The 20,572-nt window shown below is 42.6% G+C and overlaps 2 protein-coding genes across 25 annotated transcripts in view; both read left to right on the top strand.

The window, feature by feature from the left end:
* The window catches only part of CHERP (calcium homeostasis endoplasmic reticulum protein), a 66,108-nt gene extending 59,582 nt beyond the window's left edge, over positions 1–6,526 (top strand). For 13 of the 24 annotated variants that reach the window (XM_078773702.1, XM_078773679.1, XM_078773697.1 and 10 more), the window contains 9 exons: positions 1,317–1,515; positions 2,485–2,750; positions 2,981–3,114; positions 4,265–4,354; positions 4,714–4,818; positions 5,126–5,221; positions 5,351–5,427; positions 5,531–5,716; positions 6,013–6,526. In XM_078773702.1, coding sequence (XP_078629828.1) covers positions 1,317–1,515; positions 2,485–2,750; positions 2,981–3,114; positions 4,265–4,354; positions 4,714–4,818; positions 5,126–5,221; positions 5,351–5,427; positions 5,531–5,716; positions 6,013–6,053 — 1,194 coding nt within the window. In that variant the 3' untranslated portion in view covers positions 6,054–6,526. Of the gene's footprint in view, positions 1–1,316; positions 1,516–2,484; positions 2,751–2,980; positions 3,115–3,284; positions 3,315–4,264; positions 4,355–4,713; positions 4,819–5,125; positions 5,222–5,350; positions 5,428–5,530; positions 5,717–6,012 lie in introns of all 24 variants that reach the window. The other 11 variants (XM_078773646.1, XM_078773638.1, XM_078773613.1 and 8 more) reach the window with 1 other exon arrangement.
* Positions 6,527–14,587: 8,061 nt separating this feature from the next.
* ATP5MF (ATP synthase membrane subunit f) lies at positions 14,588–19,703 on the top strand. The gene is made up of 4 exons (XM_068113809.2): positions 14,588–14,655; positions 18,789–18,893; positions 19,298–19,414; positions 19,533–19,703. The coding sequence occupies exons 1-4, from the start codon at positions 14,640–14,642 to the stop codon at positions 19,559–19,561; spliced, it is 267 nt and encodes an 88-aa protein (XP_067969910.2). The 5' UTR covers positions 14,588–14,639; the 3' UTR covers positions 19,562–19,703.
* Positions 19,704–20,572: the final 869 nt, after the last annotated feature.

Below are 20,572 nucleotides of genomic sequence, written 5' to 3'. Positions count from 1 at the left end.
CTTTGCACTGACGCACGTGAAAGACCCAGCTCTTGGCTACGTCTTCGGATGGACTTTTTCGGGCTCCTTCCGACAGAATGTCTCACCGCATTCACATTGTCAGGAGATCTTGCAGTCAGCTTCCTGCCAGAACTGGGTGTTTCTGCCTTCTTGTTGAGGTTGTTTACTGATCCAGTGGCTTGAAATTTGTGTACCCAACGATAAATTTGGTTTTTCTGGGGATAGTTGTTGAAGTTGAACTTCCTGCCAAATTTTGCTTGCACCGTTTTGAATGATTTCGTCTCCAAATAAGTAGTGACGCAAAATATTTTTTCCTCCTTTGTCCAAGGCATTTTGATTGATAATTATTAGTTGTTATGGTCTCCTCTCTTCAAATCTGAAAAAAAAGAACAAGAACATTAATATTGGCAGAATTATTAGCAGTGACATGGGTTCCATGTATTTTGAGACACCCTGTATATATTATTATGCAAAAATGAACCCATTCGATTTTGGCATCAAGAGGTCAAGGGTCAGAGTTCATGTCAGTTAAAAATGTGATACCTGAGAACAGCTGAAGGATTTAAATCAAAGTTGGTGCAAGTATTATAAACCTCCGTCAGTGCGTCCATCCGTGATAGATTACTTGTTACGAAAATGTCAAGGTTCAGAGGTCACATTAAAACTCGTGTTAATGTGATACCATTAGCTATGGAATTTGAACTAAACTAAGTACATGTACCATAATACATATGTACAGCATAGATATTAAGGTCAAATGGTCTTGAAGTTTCAGGTCAAAGTTGGAGTAAGCAAAGACCTGATTTTGGGGGAGGCATGTCGGTCGACCTCACAACGTCAAATTACTCACAACGTCAAATGTCTCGTTCTTTATTGCTCGGGTTCATTTTTGCTCCATTGCCCTCTGTCTCCTTGCTCTTCCATAAGCTGAGATGAAGTCATTTATGTTGGCTTTATTGGCATTCCCACATGAACACATGACTCAGAATGCAAAGATTCTGGAATTGAATCTCATACACTGTTTATTTGTCCTTTATTTACTTATTTTTCCTCTGTTCATTTACAAAAGCAGTGTGCATGCAGGTTTTGCTGTTCTTTACAAAAACTACCCACAAAGCATTGCTTATTCAAAGCAAAGGAGGCAATGCTTGTATGCCTAACAAACTGTCAAAGTTTAGTAGCTGTTGTAACACTGTGGGAAGGGTATTTGTACAATCGCTTATCTAAGCTGCGAATGTTATTCTGGTCTCACCTCCGAAACATTGACTTAGAAATTAAAGAATTGTTCATTGCATGTTCTTTGGGTGTGTCTACAGGGTCCATTCAATCCCCAACAACCACCACCACCTTGGGCAACGAACCCTGCAACTTTCGGTCAGCCTCCACCTCCACCGCCACCCCCACCACCACCTGTTGGAAACTACAACCAATTGCCACCACTACCTGGTCCTGGCGGGTTCAATCAACCTCCTCTTCCGGGGTTCCTTCACGGCAGGCCACCCCCAATGCCTCCACGTGTGTTTGCTTCACCTCGCAATGGGTGTTTATTTTTTAAGTTTTTAGTTTCCAAATAACTTAAAACCTTTGCATCACAATAGCTATAACAATTCTTACTCCACGTGCCGAGGGCAAGGCGGAGTGAAGCAATAGTTTCAATTTGTCTGTCTGTCTACAGACTTGAGTCTATGATCGGAAACTACCTAATTTCAATTGAAGTTTGTATTTGAACACCAGAAAACTAATTGGAACACGAACCACTAGTTTAGCAAATACTTTGGCTCTGATTTGGCAGTTTGTATGGAATCTCATACCAAGCGAGCAAGCACACAGATTACTGTTTTTAGGGAACTTACTGTTTACTTACTGTTTTTAGGCACGTCATAAAGGACACAAACAACAGGCAAAATAACTAATTGAACATATTAAATAAGGTAGTGTAAAAGACGCTGCATCAATGGTGGTAAACTTCTGAAAAAGTTTTTTTTTTTTTTTCAATTGAAATATATACACTTGAACACTGTGGGATACAAATCACCTTGTTGGTACTTCCAAAAACCGGTTTACCAGTACTTGGATAAAATTTTACGCCATCTCGACCAATCAAATTTTCCAATTTCTCTGAGCATTAGGGAATATCGAGATTCAGACCAAATGGCGCCACGTGCTCGCCAACATGCTCGTGCTCGGCAACATGCTCATGCTCGGCAACATGCTCATGCTCGGAACTCTTTTGTTAGTTATAGTTATACTCTGTAGTAGTTAACTCTATAGTTAGTTGTAGTTAACTCCTGATAGTTAACTCTATAGTTAGTTATAGTCATAGGAACGCTATAGTTGTTTTTTTAACCATACTATAGTTCATATATAGTTCACGCTATAGTTCATGTGTATTCATATTTGTAGACTATGTTGCATGTGCTAATGTTTGGTGTGCTCATTTCTGCATGTTCCAACTTCATATACCTCCTTCTTATATGTCAACAGACATTGGTCCTCCTGGCCCACAGTGCCCACCAGGGGCACCTAACCATCCACCTGCTTTCCAGCTGGGCATTCCACCGCCAGGCTTATTGGAGTATGCCCAGGCACCACCTGACTTCAGCAAACCTCCACCAGGCTTTCCAACTATCCCACCCCCAAATATGTCACCAAAGGCTCCCCTGCCAACCGTAGACCCCAACGACCCGAGCCTGCTTCCTACAGTGCCATATTACGAGTTGCCTGCTGGACTCATGGCACCTCTTGTTAAGGTAACGTTATACACGTATTTTTGAAGCAAGGTGTTTGTTAGACTTTATAACTCCAATTCCTGTATAAACGATGGTAATGGATTTTTTTGGTGTGCATTTGTTAATGGCTTTCTGGCTTAATATCCGGAGAGTAAATTATTCCTGTATTGAGTATCATTTTAATTGTCACAGAGAGAACTTTTAACTCTTGCCTTTTTCACTTCCAACTCCCTGCTCTTCATTCAAATCAGCTGGAAGAATGTGAGTACCGATCTCTTGATCCCACAGACATCAGGCTGCCGCCACCTATGCCACCCAGTGACAGGCTCCTTGAAGCCGTGAGAGCATTTTATAGCCCAGCATCCCACGAGCGCCCAAGAAACAGGTATCTTGTCCACATGCCACTCCCCACATCCCCATCACACTGTTACCAAATCTGATGCATAATAATCTAAGGAAAAGCAGCCCATGGAACCCATGCTTCCTGCACCCTTGTCGCTTTCCTCCCTCCAACTCCCCTCCACATTAACGACAACCTTCCATCACTCCCCAAAGCCACCCCCCAAAGGGGGGGCAGCTACACAGGTATCGCATCCTCACCGCTCTACCCTCTTTCCTTTTCTAATCATCTTTGTTGCATTCCTTGTCTTTTCTCTCCTTAACAATGAAGTACAGCTTCTAAAAACAATTATTTTCCAAGGCTTTGCTTCCCATGCTGTACTTGGCCTTGCTGTTCTGCTGTAACCGTTACCTATGAAGAATGCTTTCCAACTTCTTCCTTAACGCAATTGTGCTTTGCATTCGGCTCGAGCTTTATTTGTATCTCGATGCACGAAATTGTGATCAAATCCTGCATCTTTGTTTCCTCTCCTTTGTCACACACCTCTCACAACATAAATTGGCACTGCTTGAAACATTTTACTCAAAATGTTGTCCTTATCTTCCACTTTAATTGCCTTTTTTATGGAAATCTCAACTTGAGGATCAACAGCTTACCTCTTCCCTGGCTGTCGAACATGTTTTCTTGTACTCGGCTTTATTTTAATGTACGCCTTCATATGCTTCTCCATTGCACTTCCCGAGACTATGTATCTGTTCTATCTCCCAAACTTCCTTGCATCCCACAAAGGATTCCCCATAATCCTTTGTGGCTCCTTATGCTTTACATGGTTATCCTTGTTTTTCCTTAATACTATTCCACCCTCCTGTTCCTGCTGCCTCCATCGCATACCATATTAAAACCACTCAAGCTGTTCGCTATTTCCCCATAATCTTCAGAGACTGTTCTTCTCTGCCTTCACACTCACATCCTTTACCTACTCTGTAACATACCTGTTTTCTTGGCATGTTAACACTCATCTATCATTCAGGTTTCATTATTAAGTGCCTTACACAAACCTTTCATTTTACTCTTGCAAGCGTCTTCCCTTGTCACTACTTCATTTTGCTTCACATTTCGTTCTATGTTTTTTTTTTATGTCTTCTTCTTCTCTTCTTCTCGTGTTCATGTGTGTGTGTTTGTTTCATCCCTATAGTGAAGGATGGGAACATAATGGCCTGTACGAGTTCTTCCGTGCTAAAATGCGTGCAAGGAGACGAAGGGATGAACAGAGTCGCAACGAAGGGTGAGCTTACTCGTGTTTCTTCTTTAATAATTTGACTTGCAAAATCCCACTAAATGTACGCAAACAAGAATAGCTGGGTTGTTTTGAAACTGCTTCGGCAGCACCAATGCTGTTAGCAATATGGTACAGAGAGTACCAATATGGTACTTTCCTACATGAAGGCATCTGTACTTGTGTGGAAAACTTGACATGCAAGTTCACATTCTGACTTGGTCTTGATTGTTGTTATTGTTGTTGTTGTTGTTGTTGTTGTTTTTAACTGACACTTTAAACCATGTCTACACTGGTGGTTTTTATTACATTTCGTTTTTCCATGAGGAATAATAATTATAAGGTTTCTGCTGCCACCTTGTTTGCAGGCATTCTTTGTCACGCAGTAGATCGCACAGCCAACGCTCCTCCTCTTCTCGTTCTGAGTCCTCGTCGAGCTCATCTTCACGCTCTAACTCGCGCTCACCTCGCAGGTAGTATCATCATGAATCATCACAGTGTAGTATTAACCATCATGAATGGTTCATTATACCTCCGTCCCGAAGGTGGTTTTCCTTTTAAGATGGGATTTAACCGTTTTCCTTTTTGTATGTTGCATTTTGTTAATTCCGACCGATATTTTCACCTCTTGCTATTTACAAGAAAAACAAAGTTTGTACAAGAACCACTGTATATGCCCGTTTAGATAATTTGATGTAAACTTAGTCAGTAATTGCAATTTTTATGATTCCCTTGTTTACCTGTTCATATATCTCGTGTTAACTTTTTTTATTTTTGCAGACGGAGAAGTTACAGCCGTTCCCGTTCGCGATCACATTCCCCTCGTCACCGCAGGCGATCTCGATCTCGCTCACCTCGCCACAGAGATTCGATGAGGTACAGTCTACGATATGCATCCCATTTTTTTGTCATCGTTGCCTTGTTGTTTATTTACCTTTTACAGTGAAATGAGAGCAAGAACACTTGGATTGGTTCAAATACTCTTTTGCCCTTGAATCCCACCAGTCATCCTCCTCCAATCGGAATTGCGGATTACCGTCTTGGTGAAGAAAACAAAGGTCACCAGCTACTGATGAAGATGGGTAAGCCTGTTAAGTGTCAAAAGCCCTTGCTCTGCCATTTTCTGCACCATTGGTGAGCATACTGGCTGCAGATGAGTACGAGTTGGATGCATTTGTTCGTCAGGTTGGAGCGGAGCAGGTGGTCTTGGTGCCAATGAACAGGGTAGAGAAGATCCCATCAAAGGAGGAGAGATACGAGATCACTGGAACCAGTACAAAGGCATCGGCGTTCCTCTTGATGACCCTTTTGAAAACTTCCGTCGTAGCAAGAGCAACACGTTCATTGCTCGGCTCATGGCACGGACTGACCGTATGTTTGCTGCATGCATCGCAACACAATAACTTGCGACTTGCGTGGGTGGGCACCGATGACGATTCTCAGCTACTTGTACCAACTCGGCTCTCGAGATAAACCTTTTTTGATAGCACAGGCAAAATGTACTGCTAAAGTGAGCATTGGCATTATAGATTCTGAACAAATTCTGACTCATGTTTGCATTATTTATCAATCACATGAGACAAACAAAATGGGGACATGCAGTACCATGTTAACATAAAGACTTCCTTGATGTTTTTTTTCCTTCCTTCTCTCTCACTCCGTTGCAGCATTAGCTGCCAATCAACCCACGGAAAAGCCAACCGAATGACAGCACAATCCACTGAAGACCAGAGACATTTGAAATCCAAATCTATTTTATTCCTTTCTTGCTCCTGATCCCAGTTCATGTTTTCACACATTTTGCTGTGTTCGACTGAATACCATGGGTGGTAATAATACCTGGATAAAAGTGATATGGCAGCCGTTCCTACAGCCTGGAGCACAATTTGAACAAGACCTAGCAATTTGGTTATGTTTAATTTTCTTTCCTTTGTTTTCGAATCAACTGTGACTGCACTTTGTGCAAGCAGTAATTCATGTTGGAATGTTTCCCGGCTTCACCCACCCTCTCCCTCCCGAAAACCAATTTCCGGTAAATGTTAACGTGTACATTTTTTATTCCATTCAAATTTGGAAATGAGTTTTGGTGATGATATGTGGCTGTTCTTGACGGTGAAACATCATCGTTTCACTGTGATTTTTGTATGACAAATCGAAAATACATTTTTAGCCATTTGGAAATGCTCGTCATGTTTTGAGTTAAACTTTCTTCCTGCATCATCTGCAATATGAAGATTATTGCACAGGATGGGATCCACCAATAAGAGTTAAATTCAAGGTTCAAGCCTTTTTAATTCAGCAGTAGCTGTGGCACAAGAAATACAAGTAGAAATACATGAAATAAATACTTTCTGCAAATACATGCAGAAATACAAGTTCGTGTGGCAAGGGTGCCCAGAGGGCGTGAATGGTGTTGGTGTCCTGTTTTCTGAGGAGTTTGTGGACAGTGTGGTGAGTGTGACGAGTGAGTGATCGGTTGATGATGGTGAAAATGATGATTGGAAAGCTCTTGGTGAACGTCATCTCAGGATATGCTCCGCAGGTTGGTCGGAGCGATGAAGCGAAGGACAAGTTCTGGTGTGCGATAGAGAAGCTGATGGAAAACGTGAAAGATGAGGAAGTTGTTGTGGTAGGAGGAGACCTAAATGGACATGTGGGAAGGAGTATGGACAGTTTTGAGGATGTTCATGGGGGTTACGGATATGGTGTGAGAAATGGAGAAGGTGAAAGGATTTTGGAGTTTGCTGATGGAGCTGATTTGTTGATTTGTAATACTCAGTTACAGAAAGAGGATAATAAGCTTGTTAAATACACGTCCGGTGGGTCGACGACAACCGTTGACTACCTGATCGTGCGTAGGTGAGATAGGAGGCACCTCCGGGACACAAAGGTGATCCCGGGGTAGGAGGCTGTTTCACAGCACCACTTGGTTGTCTGCGACATAAGGGTGAAAGGTGTGAGGAGAGCTCGGTGGGTGAAGTACCAACCGAGAATGAAGGTGTGGAGGTTGAAAGAGGTGACAGTGAGGGAGGCATTAAAAGAGAGCTGCGTATGGTGGAAGATGATATGGTTGAGCTTGAAATTGGTTGGATGTCAATGAAAGATAGTCTATCTATTCTATTGACGATAGTCTATTGTCGTCGATAGTCGTCAATAGATAGTCTATTGACGAGAAGATGAAGAAGTTCAAGGAGTGGCAGAAGGCGAAGGGTATGGGGGCAGAAAAGGGAGAGCATGAAAGTTAGAAGGCTGCAAAGAAAGAGGTAGCAAAGGCACAGGAGGCATGTAGGAAAATGTTCGGAGAACGCTTGGATTCGGAAGAGGGTCAGAGAGCGGTATTCAGGATTGCAAAGCAGATAGCGAAAGAGAGGTGTGATGTGATGGGGGTGAGTTGCTTGAAGGATGAAGTGGGACAAATGATTGTGGACCCAGATGGAATTAAAGGAAGATGGAAGAGATATATGGAAATACTGTTGAATGCAGAGAATGAATGGGATGGCAACATAGAGAGTAACCCAGTTTTAGGACCGGCAGAGAAGATAACTGAGAAGGAAGTTGAGGAAGCGATAAAAGCAATGAAGAGTAGAAAAGCGGGAGGGCCGACGGGAGTTGTGGGAGATATGTTGAAGGCAGCGGGAAGTTGGGGTGTGAAGAGAATGACAGAGATCTGTAATCTGGTGGTGAAAGAAGGCCGCATTCCAGTGGATTGGGAACTGCGTACCCTTCTCCCTCTATACAAGGGGAAAGGTGACCCTCTGGACTGCGGCTCGTATCGAGCGATAAAGTTATTGGAGCATGGAATGAAGGTATTGGAAAGGGTGTTGGAGAGGAGGATAAGGAAGAAAGTGAAGATTGACAAAATGCAGTTTGGATTTATGCCAGGAAGAGGAACGACATACGCGCTTTTTATTTTGAGGCAGTTGCAGGAGAAGTATATGGAGAAGAGGAAGAAGTTGTTTCTTGGGTTTGTTGATCTGGAGAAAGCATTCGATATGGTTCCACGTGAAGTAGTGACATGGGCATTGAGGAAGTTAGGAGTGGAAGAATGGTTGATCAGAGTAGTGATGGCAATGTACAAAAGAGCGCGCACAGCTGTAAGGACGAAGGACGGGAACAGTGGTGAGTTTGAGGTGAAGGTGGGAGTGCATCAAGGGGTCGGTACTAAGTCCACTACTATTTGTAGCTGTGATGGAGGTGCTGGCTCAGAACGTAAAGGAGGGTTTACCGTGGGAGTTGTTGTATGCAGATGATTTGGTGTTGATTGCAGAAAGTATGGATGGACTGAAGGAGAAGATGAACAAGTGGAAGGAATGTATGGAGACAAAAGGTCTGAAGGTGAATATCGGAAAAACAAAGGTGATGGCAAGTGGTGAGGTGGAAAGAACTGGGAAGTGGCCATGTGCTGTGTGCAGGAAGGGTGTCGGAGTGAACTCCATTCAATGTACAATGTGTGCTGAGTGGGTTCATCAAAAATGTAGTGGTTTGAGAGGGTCATTAACCAGTGTGGCAGCTACATTCAAGTGTAAGGTGTGCACAGAGGGAGCTGCAGATGGAGGAAATGTTGAGTTGGACCTTGGAGACGGCGTGAAGCTGGAAGGTGTGAAAACATTTTGTTACCTTGGAGACATGCTGAATGGAGAAGGTGGATCAGACTCGGCAACGGTTGCTCGAGTGAGATGTGCATGGAAGAAGTTTCAGGAACTGAGTGGTGTGCTGATGAGGAGGGGAGTGTCATTGAAGCTGAAGGGAAAGGTGTATGCTGCATGTGTGAGAAGTGTTATGATTTATGGGAGCGAGACATGGGTAATGAACGTCGAGCAGCAACGAAGGGTGGAAATGCGAATGGTTCGGTGGATGTGTGGAGTATCGTTGAGAGAGAGGAAGACAAATGAAATGATGAATTGCGAAAGATGATGGGAATAGAGCCTGTGATGGATGCTGTGAAGAGAAACAGGTTGAGATCGTTTGGTCATGTGTTGAGGAAGGATGAAAGTGACTGGTTGAGAAGAGTGATGGAAATGAATGTGGAAGGAAGTAGAGGACGGGGAAGACCGAGAAAGACTTGGCTAAACATGGTCGAAGAAGAAATGTGGGTAAGGGGGTTAACAAGGGGAGATGCAGAAAATAGGGCAAAATGTAGAACATTGTCATGGGGACCGCAAGGCTAACCCCCGCTCCTGCAGGGAAAATGGCCTTAAAATGCCTGTTGTTGTTGTTGTTGTTGTAGTAGCTGTGGTAGTTTTGTTGCCAGCAGTGCGATTGCTGCCAGTGGAAAATGCATCCAGAATCTGCAGTTCAAGATCAAGTGGAAAACTCGATACAACTTCGACTTGCTTTCATTTTAACTTTTTGTTATGCCTCTGCCGACGAAGTCACCAGAGGCATTGTGTTTTTGGGTCGTCCGTCCGGCCATCCGTGAAAGGTTTTCGTTACTCGGGTAACTTGAGAACGGCTGAAGGGATCTATGCCAAACGTGGTACAGGTATGTATAATGATGTAAAGATGCACTGATTCAATTTTGGGGTCAAGAGGTCAAAGGTCATGTTAAGTAAAAATTATCGTCACCCTCAACAAAAGTGCCTATTTTTTGCAGTTTCGAGAAAAAGGCAAAAAACTGCTGCAATTGAAATATGCAATTGAAGTGCAATAAATCACACCGTGAACTTAGGCAGATTAACATAAAGTGGTTCAGGAACTTAACAATGACTTGGGCATTTTTACAGGTGTCACAAATGATAAAACAAGTGAGTGAGGCAGAAAATCTCAAAATGGCCAAAAAATGACTTGGGCACTTTTGTTATCACGGTGACGTTATGTTACTTCGCTAACTTGTGAGCCAGTGATGGGATTTTGACCAAACTTGGTATAAGTATATATTATGATGCAAAGATGAAGTGAATAGATTTTGGCATCAAGAGGTGTGAATGATGATGAATAGAGCCCCCACCTCAAACAACACCTCACTGTGCCTCTTTCAATCACCATCAAACCTTTTGTCCCTCCTCATCGTTCCCTTTCTCCTAGCTCTTCTGAAATCTCCATCACACTATCAACAGCTCTCCCTTCCTCCTCCTCTTACTCATTTTACCCTACCCCTCCCCTGTCCTATATCCGATGCTACCCCTTCCTCTTCCTTAACGGTATGGACCTCAAACATCTGGGGCCTTTGCTCAAACTTGACTGATCTCTCCATACAAGTTGCTTCAGACAAACCAGACTTAATCTGCTTAACAGAAACTTTCCTCCTTCAATATGTCTCTGATTCCTTAATATCTCTTCCTGGTTACTCCCTCCTCCGGTATGATAGACCTGAGCCTTGCCCGGGTGGTGGGGTTTCTATCTTTATCAAGATTCAAGGTTTACATCTCGCTGTCTGACAACATGGACCAACTTCTATCCACTCATCCCAACTCTCTCTTCCTCATATGTGGTGACTTCTACTGTCACCATGCCAGCTGGCTGGGGGTGGATACTTCTCGCTGCAGTCATGGCACCTCAGCAAAGGACTTCTGTGACTCATTGGGACTGACACAATCTGTCAATTTCCTGACCCAGATCTCAGTCAATGGTACATCATCTCTTCTGGACTGGGTTATGACTAACTTCCCTGCAAATGTCTGCTGTTCTTCTTCTGCACCAATCGGTTCATCTGATCATTTGTTTGTGAAAGTGAACATCTCTCTGGCCATTCTCAGAGAGCCTCCTCAGCATCGACTAGTCTAGCATTTCACTCAGGCGTACAGGCATGGTCTTCAAACAGCCATCAAACACCTGGACTGGTGTCCCATCAAGTCGATTTGATATTTCCTGAACCTAGAAATGTTCTTTCCTATGAACTTTTTTTGTTGATTTGTACTCACATGGGGTCCTAGAACAAATTCAGCTTGGTTGCCCAAATTGCAAGTTTGGGAAACTCTGGTAATTTGCATAAATCCAATATTGCCGCCGGACGCCATTTTGAAAATCTAACTTTCAAACCACTTGCCCAATAATGATATGAAATACCTATTTTAAGGGGTTTTGGGGTGTGTAGAATCTATTTATTCTGTTATTTTTTCAATTCAAGGTCAAGTTCAGGTGCTGACGGTCATTTCAGGTCAAGGTCAAATTTGACCTCTCGGTGGACAACAGATGAAAAGTTTAACAAAATTACATTTTAATAGTTTATTCATGTTCATGCCACGGAATGGATAATCATGTAACATTTGACACATTTGTCTTTGAGAAAGTAGTAATAATTCATATTTGAAAGATCATTATGGATATTAGCCTAGCTTAGATGACATTGGTGTACCGGTGTGTACCCTGGTTTAGAATAGGTACACCATATCCCTGCGTGTCGTAAGAGGCGACTAAAAGGGTTGGCATCAGGAAGGGCATCCGGCCATAAAAACATTGCCTCAAAAAGAGAACCATGACAATTACAACTACATATGGGCAGGGCACAGCCCGAAGTACCCCGTGGGGGACCCCACTCCCTCTCGTCAAAACTTAAGGTGGGGAACCCGATCGAAGCGAGGGTGGAAATCATTCCATGTATGACGACGAAGCGTCTGATGCCCGACGTGGAGATCGGTTTCTGAGATTTGGGACATGGAATGTAGGGACAATGACAGGGAGATCAGGAGAAGTGGTGGAAGTATTGGTCAGAAGAAGAGTGGACATTGGCATTTGCGTAGACACCTTTGCGAAAATGACACTCAGGACAGTGATGAAGATCTGTAAAAGCATATTCCTGAACGGTGTAGACCTAGTAGGTCCTGTGTATAGGACTTATAGTTCAATCTGATACTAACAAGGCTGCTTTCTTGCTTTATAAACCCATACCTATAACTTCAAAGGACTTGCAATGTCATGTATTATGTAATACGGTATATCACAAATATAAAGACAATGGTTTCAATTACCTTTGTTTGTTGCTTTTCTATAATCCTGAGCACTATTTTGAGGCCTTTATTGGATTCCTTGACCCAGAAAACATAGGATTGGCATATTTAATTAAGTTTCTAGGTTGTCTTGAAGCCGAGATAGCGCAAAATATGTATTTTATGGCGGCCATTTTGAAAATCTGTGTCTGTGCAAATGCCAACATTGATTTTCGGATTCTCCGTGTTCTGATGATTCCGAAAATGTATAGGTTTGCTAATCTCCCAAAATTTTGAACGAAATTATATTTGTTAACATCGTGAACCTGACTAATGGGGGGGTGGGGGGGGTGACACCATGAGTTACCGCACTGGGTGACACCAACCCCAGTGACGCCACTGTATAGCCGACATTATCATGGGGAAGTCATACAAATGAGATCACAAATGTACAGAAGAGGGTAGTGAGTGACAACCAATGTGTACAGTGTCTTCAGAAAGTATTCACACCCCTTGACTTTTTCACATTTTGTTGAGTTACAGCCTGAATTGAAAATGGATTAAATTTAGATTTTTTTTTTTGTCACTGATCTACACATAATACTGCAGAATGTCAAAGTGGATTTTTTTGTTTTAATTTTTTTTACAAAATAATAAAAAAAATTGGACCGTGGGTCCTGAAGCTCACCTGGATCAGGAGCAACAGTCACTCAAACCCCCCACAGAGCCCTCAGACCCTGATATTTTTTAATGCCGTGAACAAACTTTGGTACATCATGGGCGGTGAAGGTTGTGATCAAGTTTCATTGAAATTGTGTGTGTGTAGTTTCAGAGAAGAAAGCAATTTTTGGGGGATCAACACCCCCTTTAATGTGCTCAGATTTTGAGTCTCATGCGCTGAGTCTTTCACATGTATTTTGCAAACTCCAGGTGTGCTGTCATGTGCCTTTTTCTCAGGAGGCTTCCGTCTGGCCATTCTTCCATAAAGCCTGGATTTGGGAAGTGCTGCAGAGACTGTTGTCCTCCTGGCAGATTCTCCCATCTCAGCCAAGGAACTTTTATGCCCTTCCCCAGATCTATGCCTCCTCGCAATTATATCTCGGAATTGTATGGACTTCCTGGTAGATTTTCTGATCTGACATGCACTGTCAACTGTGGGACCTTATATAGAAAGGTGTGTCTTTCGAAATGTCCAATCAATTGAATTGGCCACAGGTGGAATCCAGTCAATTTGTAGAGACATCTCACGGATTATCAAAGGAAATTGGAGGCACCTGAGCTCAATTTGGAGTGTCGTAGCAAAGGGGTTGAATACTTATTGACTCAAGACATTTCAGCTTTTCATTTTTAATTGTTTTTGTAAAAACAATTCTAAAGAAAGAAATTGCACTTTGACATTATGGCATATTATGTGTAGATCAATGGCAATAGAAATTTCAATTTAATCTATTTGAATTTCAGGCTGTAACATCGCAAATTGTGAAAAAAGTCCAGGGGTGTGAAAACTTTCTGAAGGCGTTGTATATTTCCCCTACTTCAGTACATTTGTAAGTCTTTGGTTTGACGTGGCCAGAGTTGACCGTCGACCTCCCCACCCAGATTGTCGCACCACCACATGTTTATGATCACCTGGCGCAGAACATTTGTGGACCCAATACGTGTCTGACATAAATCCACCCCAGAACGCTCCGTGCACAAGTGCAGAAACATGTGCATAGCCGAGCGGCTTGGAAAGCGGTTAATACGGAACGGCTGGCTTGGCAAGAGGCCCCAACACCATTTGGGTTTTCTTCTTCACTTTCAGGTTTCCCTCTTTTTATTTTGTTTAAATGGCGTTTTCAGAGCTACACAGCTCTATATACGCCACTCGCCTGTCACTTCGTCAGTACGGTAATTGATAAGTTGCAGGACTCAGGGGAGTGTGCCATTATGAGTGTGCTTGCTATCGCTTGTCAAGCCAGCCGTTCCTTATTAACCGTTTCGTTGGAGTGCTTGCTTGATTGTTTTAGCTGCTTAGCAAGCGCTATGCACCAAGCTGATTGGCAATGGACACACCCATCGTATAATTGCGTTGGGTATTTTGTTGCAATATTTTTGTTTTTCTATCAAACAAATGTTATTCGTTACACTTTATGTGGCAGAAAACACAAAAGAGGTTTATAGTCAAGATACTCTTTAGTGATGCTTGTTTCATTTATCCTGACTGAAAACATTGGACGGTGTATAGTCAAGCTACTGTTTAGTGAAGCTAGCTTTTCACATATTTAACGCTTAAAATAATTACTCATTTAAAAAAAAAATCACAACCATACGATATGTATATCCTCAAATCTGTTGAATGTAATCAAACCCAAAAAGTAATACGCAAAATAAAAACTGTTCCGGGACTCGGGAGCCGTTGCAAGTTGCATTCGCACGTTATTGTTAAAATGGCGAACAAGTCAGGTAAGGCTTTTCGTGGCTCAATTCATGTGTAGTGGGAAAGACGTTTTTGTGTTTTCATGTTCTGTCGTTGGCTCTTCTTTTTTGTGTTTGCGGAATAATTGCGGATTAGGATGACCAAGAAACAATGTCATGATCAGGCCCAGTCAGTGAACGGATGATTGAAAACGACCTTGACTTGTGTTGTGTATTCTTCACGAGACATTCCGAACTTCCTCTCTCTGCACCGTCTCCTCAGACCCCACATTTTGTAGATCATAAGTTGAGTTAGTTACAAGCATCTCATGTGTGTGCTTTTCTCATTTTTTCTCTCTCACGTGACCTATAATATTTCATGTGACCTCTAATTGAGATCAAACGTAACAATGAGTTGACATGTAATGCAGGCGAAAGCATTTCCTTTTGTTTTGGGTCAAATTATATATTTATTTATTTTTGTACAAGGTCGAGGCTCATAGAAGCCACCTATGGACGCAAGCAAGGGAATAAACGGGCAGGAAAGGGAGAACTGGAAAGGGAAACAAACCTGTTGGACTTGGATTGTCGAGTTAAGGGGGTTAAAAAATCTACGGATGGGAAATGACAATTCGATGTAAGACCCGCCTGACCACCAAATTACTTAAAATATTATTAACTAGAACGGGCACTCGGTAGAGCGCATACCTTCGCCGCAGCTACTGTTCTGTACTTGGCATGGGAGTGTAGGGAACAGAACAGTGAACAGTTTGGTGCTGATTTCATGCAAATCGGATAAGAATTGACCGAGTTATGACAAAAAACGCACATTTTGCAAGGTCGTGACCCCCCTGACCTTTGACCCGATTGCTCCCAAAATCTAATCAAATGTGTCCCGTATAATAACCAATCATCCCACCAAATTTCATGCAATTCGGTTGAATACTTTTTGAGTTATGCGAATAACATACACACACACACACACACAGACATACAAATAAATACACAGCGATCAAAACATAACCTTCCGCTTTTGCGAAGGTAACTAGCCGAAACCCGTGGAACATCCACGGAAGGGAGGATGTGGTGTATGGGTAGAGTGTACCATTATGGATGGCATAGGGGATTTGCTTGTCCGAGTATTTAAGAGTTAGGAAGAAAGATGAGAATGAAGAGTGCATATATGAACAACGATCGCCGACACCGGCACAAATGCATGCTCTGGATTGTCCACTCAGTGGACGGCTTGCTTTCGCCTTCGCCTGTCCAATCAGCGGACAGCTTGCTTCACCTTCGCCCAGCAGACGCCAATACGATGGCGTCGTAAGATGGCGTCGTATCGGCAGTTAATCGGATGCTTTTGGGCCCCAACGTCGGCTAATTCAGATTTTTCGAGTATGTCTGTACGTGATAAACAAAGAGCGCGGTTCGTAGATCGTAAATCCATTAGTGCCGTGGGCATCGGGTCACTGGGTGCGGCGTAAAAGGGATAACAAAATCGAGTCCTTACGGTATTATTATATAGATGCATGTATACAAGTGAGGTGTGAGTGTGAAGCCTCCTCTTTGATTATATATACCCTTTGAGCAATCTCCCCCAAATTTTGCACATATACCGGGGGTACCCAGGGTTAGAGGTCATGAGCATAACAACACACACACACACACGCACACAACACCACTGCAAGGCAATTCTCTTTGTGCATGTGTTTGTACATTTGAAAATCAAGATACTGACCTCAAGCAAGGATATTAGGACATTTGGTCCATAATGGCCGCGATGACTCGGGTTACTTTTTGCTGCAGCTTTAAACATCAATCTTCTTGATGGTTTACTCCATTCTAAATGGATATTAATATGCATATATTCAACGAAAAGGTAAAATGATGATTTGACATTTGATTCTGATTTGGATGTAATTGCTGTTCCATTATATTTGCCCTCATTTCAAATATGTTAATGTTTCTTTGTCGCTTGAGCAACGCCGGGTACTCCAGCTATAAACGCTTTTATACTTTACTCGGGGTACAAATATAAATACAACTTCGTCTGGGGGGTAACATAGGCTATGTGACCGCAGCCTCATGCGGGGTAGTGGGGGGCTGGCAAAGGGGCGTAAATCCTCTATTTAAATGTGTACTGTGTAGCGCCACCTGGTGATAGTGGCAGAGGGTATTACAACTTCCTTTTTACCATGGCCAGAGGAGAGGGTATTGCATTTTAGTCCGTCTGTTTGTCCGCACAGAATAAATATGATTTTCTCTGCAACCGTTGGTCCGATTGACAGGAAATTTTCACCATAGGTGCAACTCCACCTGTATAATGTTTTTAATGACAATTATGACGTCATAGGTCACGTGGTTTTGCCGCCATCTTGTAAAAACCGAAAACGTTTGCACCTCTATATCTCCAAAAGTGCTGAAAAGAAAAAATTGACAAATGGCTCATTGTAAAGAACTCCATGGGGAATAAAATATGTTAATGATGTCAGGTGCCTCCATTATAATGTCATAATTCGACAAGTACAAAACTTCATCCCATCAAGATGAAATTTCTTGATCATAATCTCGGAATAAATTGGTTTAGAAAAAAAATAATGATGACGTCATTGGTCATGTGTTTCGGCCGCCATATTTGTTTTAACACAAAAGCCTTAAAAACCACTGAAAATACATCCTGGTGAGGGTTTGCAATCTCTGATTGCTCTTTCTTGTTTACCTGTGCACCACTGAGGTTATGAAGCACTCTTTGTACGGGTTAATTTTTCCTCCTTCCCCCCCCCCCCCAAAATGGAGGGGCCTGTCAAAGCCACCCCCACCCCCCTACCCCCAAATCTAATAATTTCGTCCTTGTCACATACGCTACATCTCTGCCAAATTTCTTCCAAATCCGTCCACAACTTTTTGAGATATCTTGTTCATATACAGACAAACAAACAAACAGACAGGGGTGAAAACATAACCTCCATCGACCTTTGGTGGCGCAGGTAATAAAAACACATTTTATTATAAACCAAAGTTTACAAACCTGGTGTAAATCATGGAAATCGACGAAGCACTGTATGGAACCGATGACATACGAATTACAAAACGCAATGGGAAAGTACAGCAAAGCACGTAGTTAATTGAATGCAGAGATACGGAAATTTATGGTCTCCCATTGCATTGGATATTTGTTTTACTAATTCCAATCTCCGGCATCAGCATCGTTGTCTCCACAAGCTAGTAAGGGACTTTCGCTTGTGCCAGCTTTTGATATCTGCTCGTTCACAGCACGGAGAGACGGTGCATCAAAGCCCTGCTTTAACCAAGCTTGCAGGTCTTGGGAAACATTGAGGTTTTTCTGCTTTTGAAATTGGCTTCAAATAACGAAGCATATTTCATTTTGAATTGCGCACGCCCAAGTACAATACTGTAGTTGCGAATCGCGTAGAGTACTAGACCAATGCTGCGCGTTGCTTGCTACTCACTGTGGCACAACTGGTAAAAGTAAGTGTACAATACGAGCATTTTCTGCGATCTGGTACTGTAATCTCTCTCTTAAAAAAGACAAATATTCTCGTGTTGTTAAATTTGCGCTTTTCGGTTGTAGCGATAAATGCATGAAAATTGATGTTGCGTAAAAAATCTCTACTTCTGCAGTACACTTGGTCCTCTGTTAACGTCGTAGTTACGTTCTTGAAAACACGACGTTAAATGAAACTACATTTAATGGATCAATTTATCTCATAAAATATGATGTAAATAGTGGGTGAGGGGGACTAGGTTCCTTCACCCACATTAAATGCATCACATTTAATGTAAATTCACACACATTTGGGTTCTAATTAGTGCAGACATTATAACAAAACAATGTTAACTGGGATGACGTTAAGAGGGGACACCCTGTATTTTATTATTCGAGTTGACAGCCAAACCTGGCTTGACTCGGACTCGGCTCCGAAGTACAACTCTTCGAGTTTGGGTCCAGCACTACCTACCAGTCCTGCCAATGTCCATCTACCCCTTAATTCCCAATGTTTCGAGCTACCTAACCGCTCTGCTCATGCTGGGTGGAAAACTTGTGGTTACGAGGATCATCGTGAAGGACTATGATGGAGGAAGGGGGCGTTTTGATTTTATTTGTGTGATTGGTTCTGCCATCATAGTGCAATTGGATTGATGTGGACGTTTATTCCCAGTCCTCGCAGAGCAACGTCTCCTTGATGTGAAGCTGGGCGACCTTCCACAATGGTTTGCAAAAGCAAACTACTCTCCTAAAGGGGTTCTTGGTGCATTCCAGCGAGGTATGCCCTGTTTCCAGCTCCACGGTTCGATAATTATTTATGATTTGTATCTACTTTTCCTATTTTGAAACCACAATGATCTTCTTCCTCACTTTGTTAAAGTGTTAGCAACTTATCCTCTGCAATAATAGGGGCAATTCCCCCTCCATTCTCTCTTATGCCAATCCCCGCCATAACCTCATTTCCCACCCCTTTCCCATAATCACTCTCCTCCCTTTCCTATCCTTCTGTTCTCCCCCTTTCTTTTGACTTTCTCATTTTAAGCTTTCCTCCCTTGTGTGTACGAAATTTTCTTGTGTACATTCCACCAAATTTGTGTTGAGACCATGTTGTGGCATCTCCATGCGCCTCGGCAGAGGAAACACGTCAGCTTGTAAACGCTAACGCATCTGTGCTCTGTGCAGGCTACCAGCGTTATTTCAACAAGTACATTAATGTGAGGCGTGGTGGGCTACCCGGAATATCGATGATTCTCACCGCTTATGTGGTTGCGAGCTACTATTTTGTCTACGACAACACCAGTAAGCACGAGATTGTGGTCGACGGGAGTTGAACCATATCGTATGCCTCCTGGCGAGGCATTCGTATGTTTATTCGTTCATTCATTTGCTCTTTCCGTATCCTCCTTTTCTCCTTTAGAGCATGACATGTGGAGGAAGCATCATTGAAGGATGAGCAGTCAAGATGCTGGGATCATCGGCTGGCTGGAGCTTCCTGAAAGGAATGACCACGATTGGCAGAGCACATATGAAACCCCATGTTTGGGTTGCATTGTATCTGTTTTTTGTTGCATTAAATAATTGAATGGCATGTCTGGTGTTTTTTTGTTTTTTTTGGCCTTTAGAGGTCAATTTGTGGTTTACCACTGTAATGTGTGTGGTTAAAGGTCCTGGAGTTGTTTTAATGGGGGAATAGGGTGGTAAATAACGAATGGAGATCAGACGAATCTTTTGGATATAGAGAATGCAGATCGAGCAAATTATTCAAATATCTTCTCTAATGTTTAGTCGGTCTTTATACTTGTAAAAATGAGCTCTGTGGGAATTCACGATTGCAAAATTATCCTGATATCAATGTTGTGGAAACATTTTGTCATCGCCAGGGTTAGTGTTTGGGCGGCATTTGAGTCACTGAAGCATAAAAATTGTCAGTAAGGCGTTCTTCCTTTGACCCCAGAAGCTAAAGCACATTTCCTGCCAGATGGACCGTTGGTGGGATTGCAAGAAATGGATCGTACTTCCTGCTAATGCTTTAAATTGCGTTGAATGAGGAACAATACAGCACGTGATCTTGTTCCACTGTCTGCCATTTTTGTTCAGTTTGTACTTTGATGGGTGAGAATGGTATCTGACCAGTCCTGCCAGAACCAAGACATGCCCTTGTAGCCGAGCGAGGTATGTGGCCAGATCGTGCAGAAGTAGTGCTGACTCTGCATGGGCTGTATAGGCTGGGTTTTATTCTTTGCTTAACTCTAAAATTGTATTCTTCAGTTGATTATTTAAAAATTGGTATTTTGCAGGCAGGAGGTTACAGTAATGAGTGCCCATTCAGAGTGGGTCTTAAGTTGGCTGCCCCGTTCATCGTAGCTTGTGAACGTGAAAGGTCGCATGTTTTATTTATTTATTTGTATACAGAATCGAGGCTCGTGTAAGAGCTAACACATTGAACATGAAAACATG

The sequence above is a fragment of the Myxine glutinosa genome, chromosome 1 (genome assembly GCF_964187855.1).
Source record: "Myxine glutinosa chromosome 1, kmMyxGlut1.1, whole genome shotgun sequence".
Taxonomy (NCBI): domain Eukaryota; kingdom Metazoa; phylum Chordata; class Myxini; order Myxiniformes; family Myxinidae; genus Myxine; species Myxine glutinosa.
Note: the sequence above shows the minus strand (reverse complement) of the source record. Positions and strands in the feature narration are given on the sequence as shown.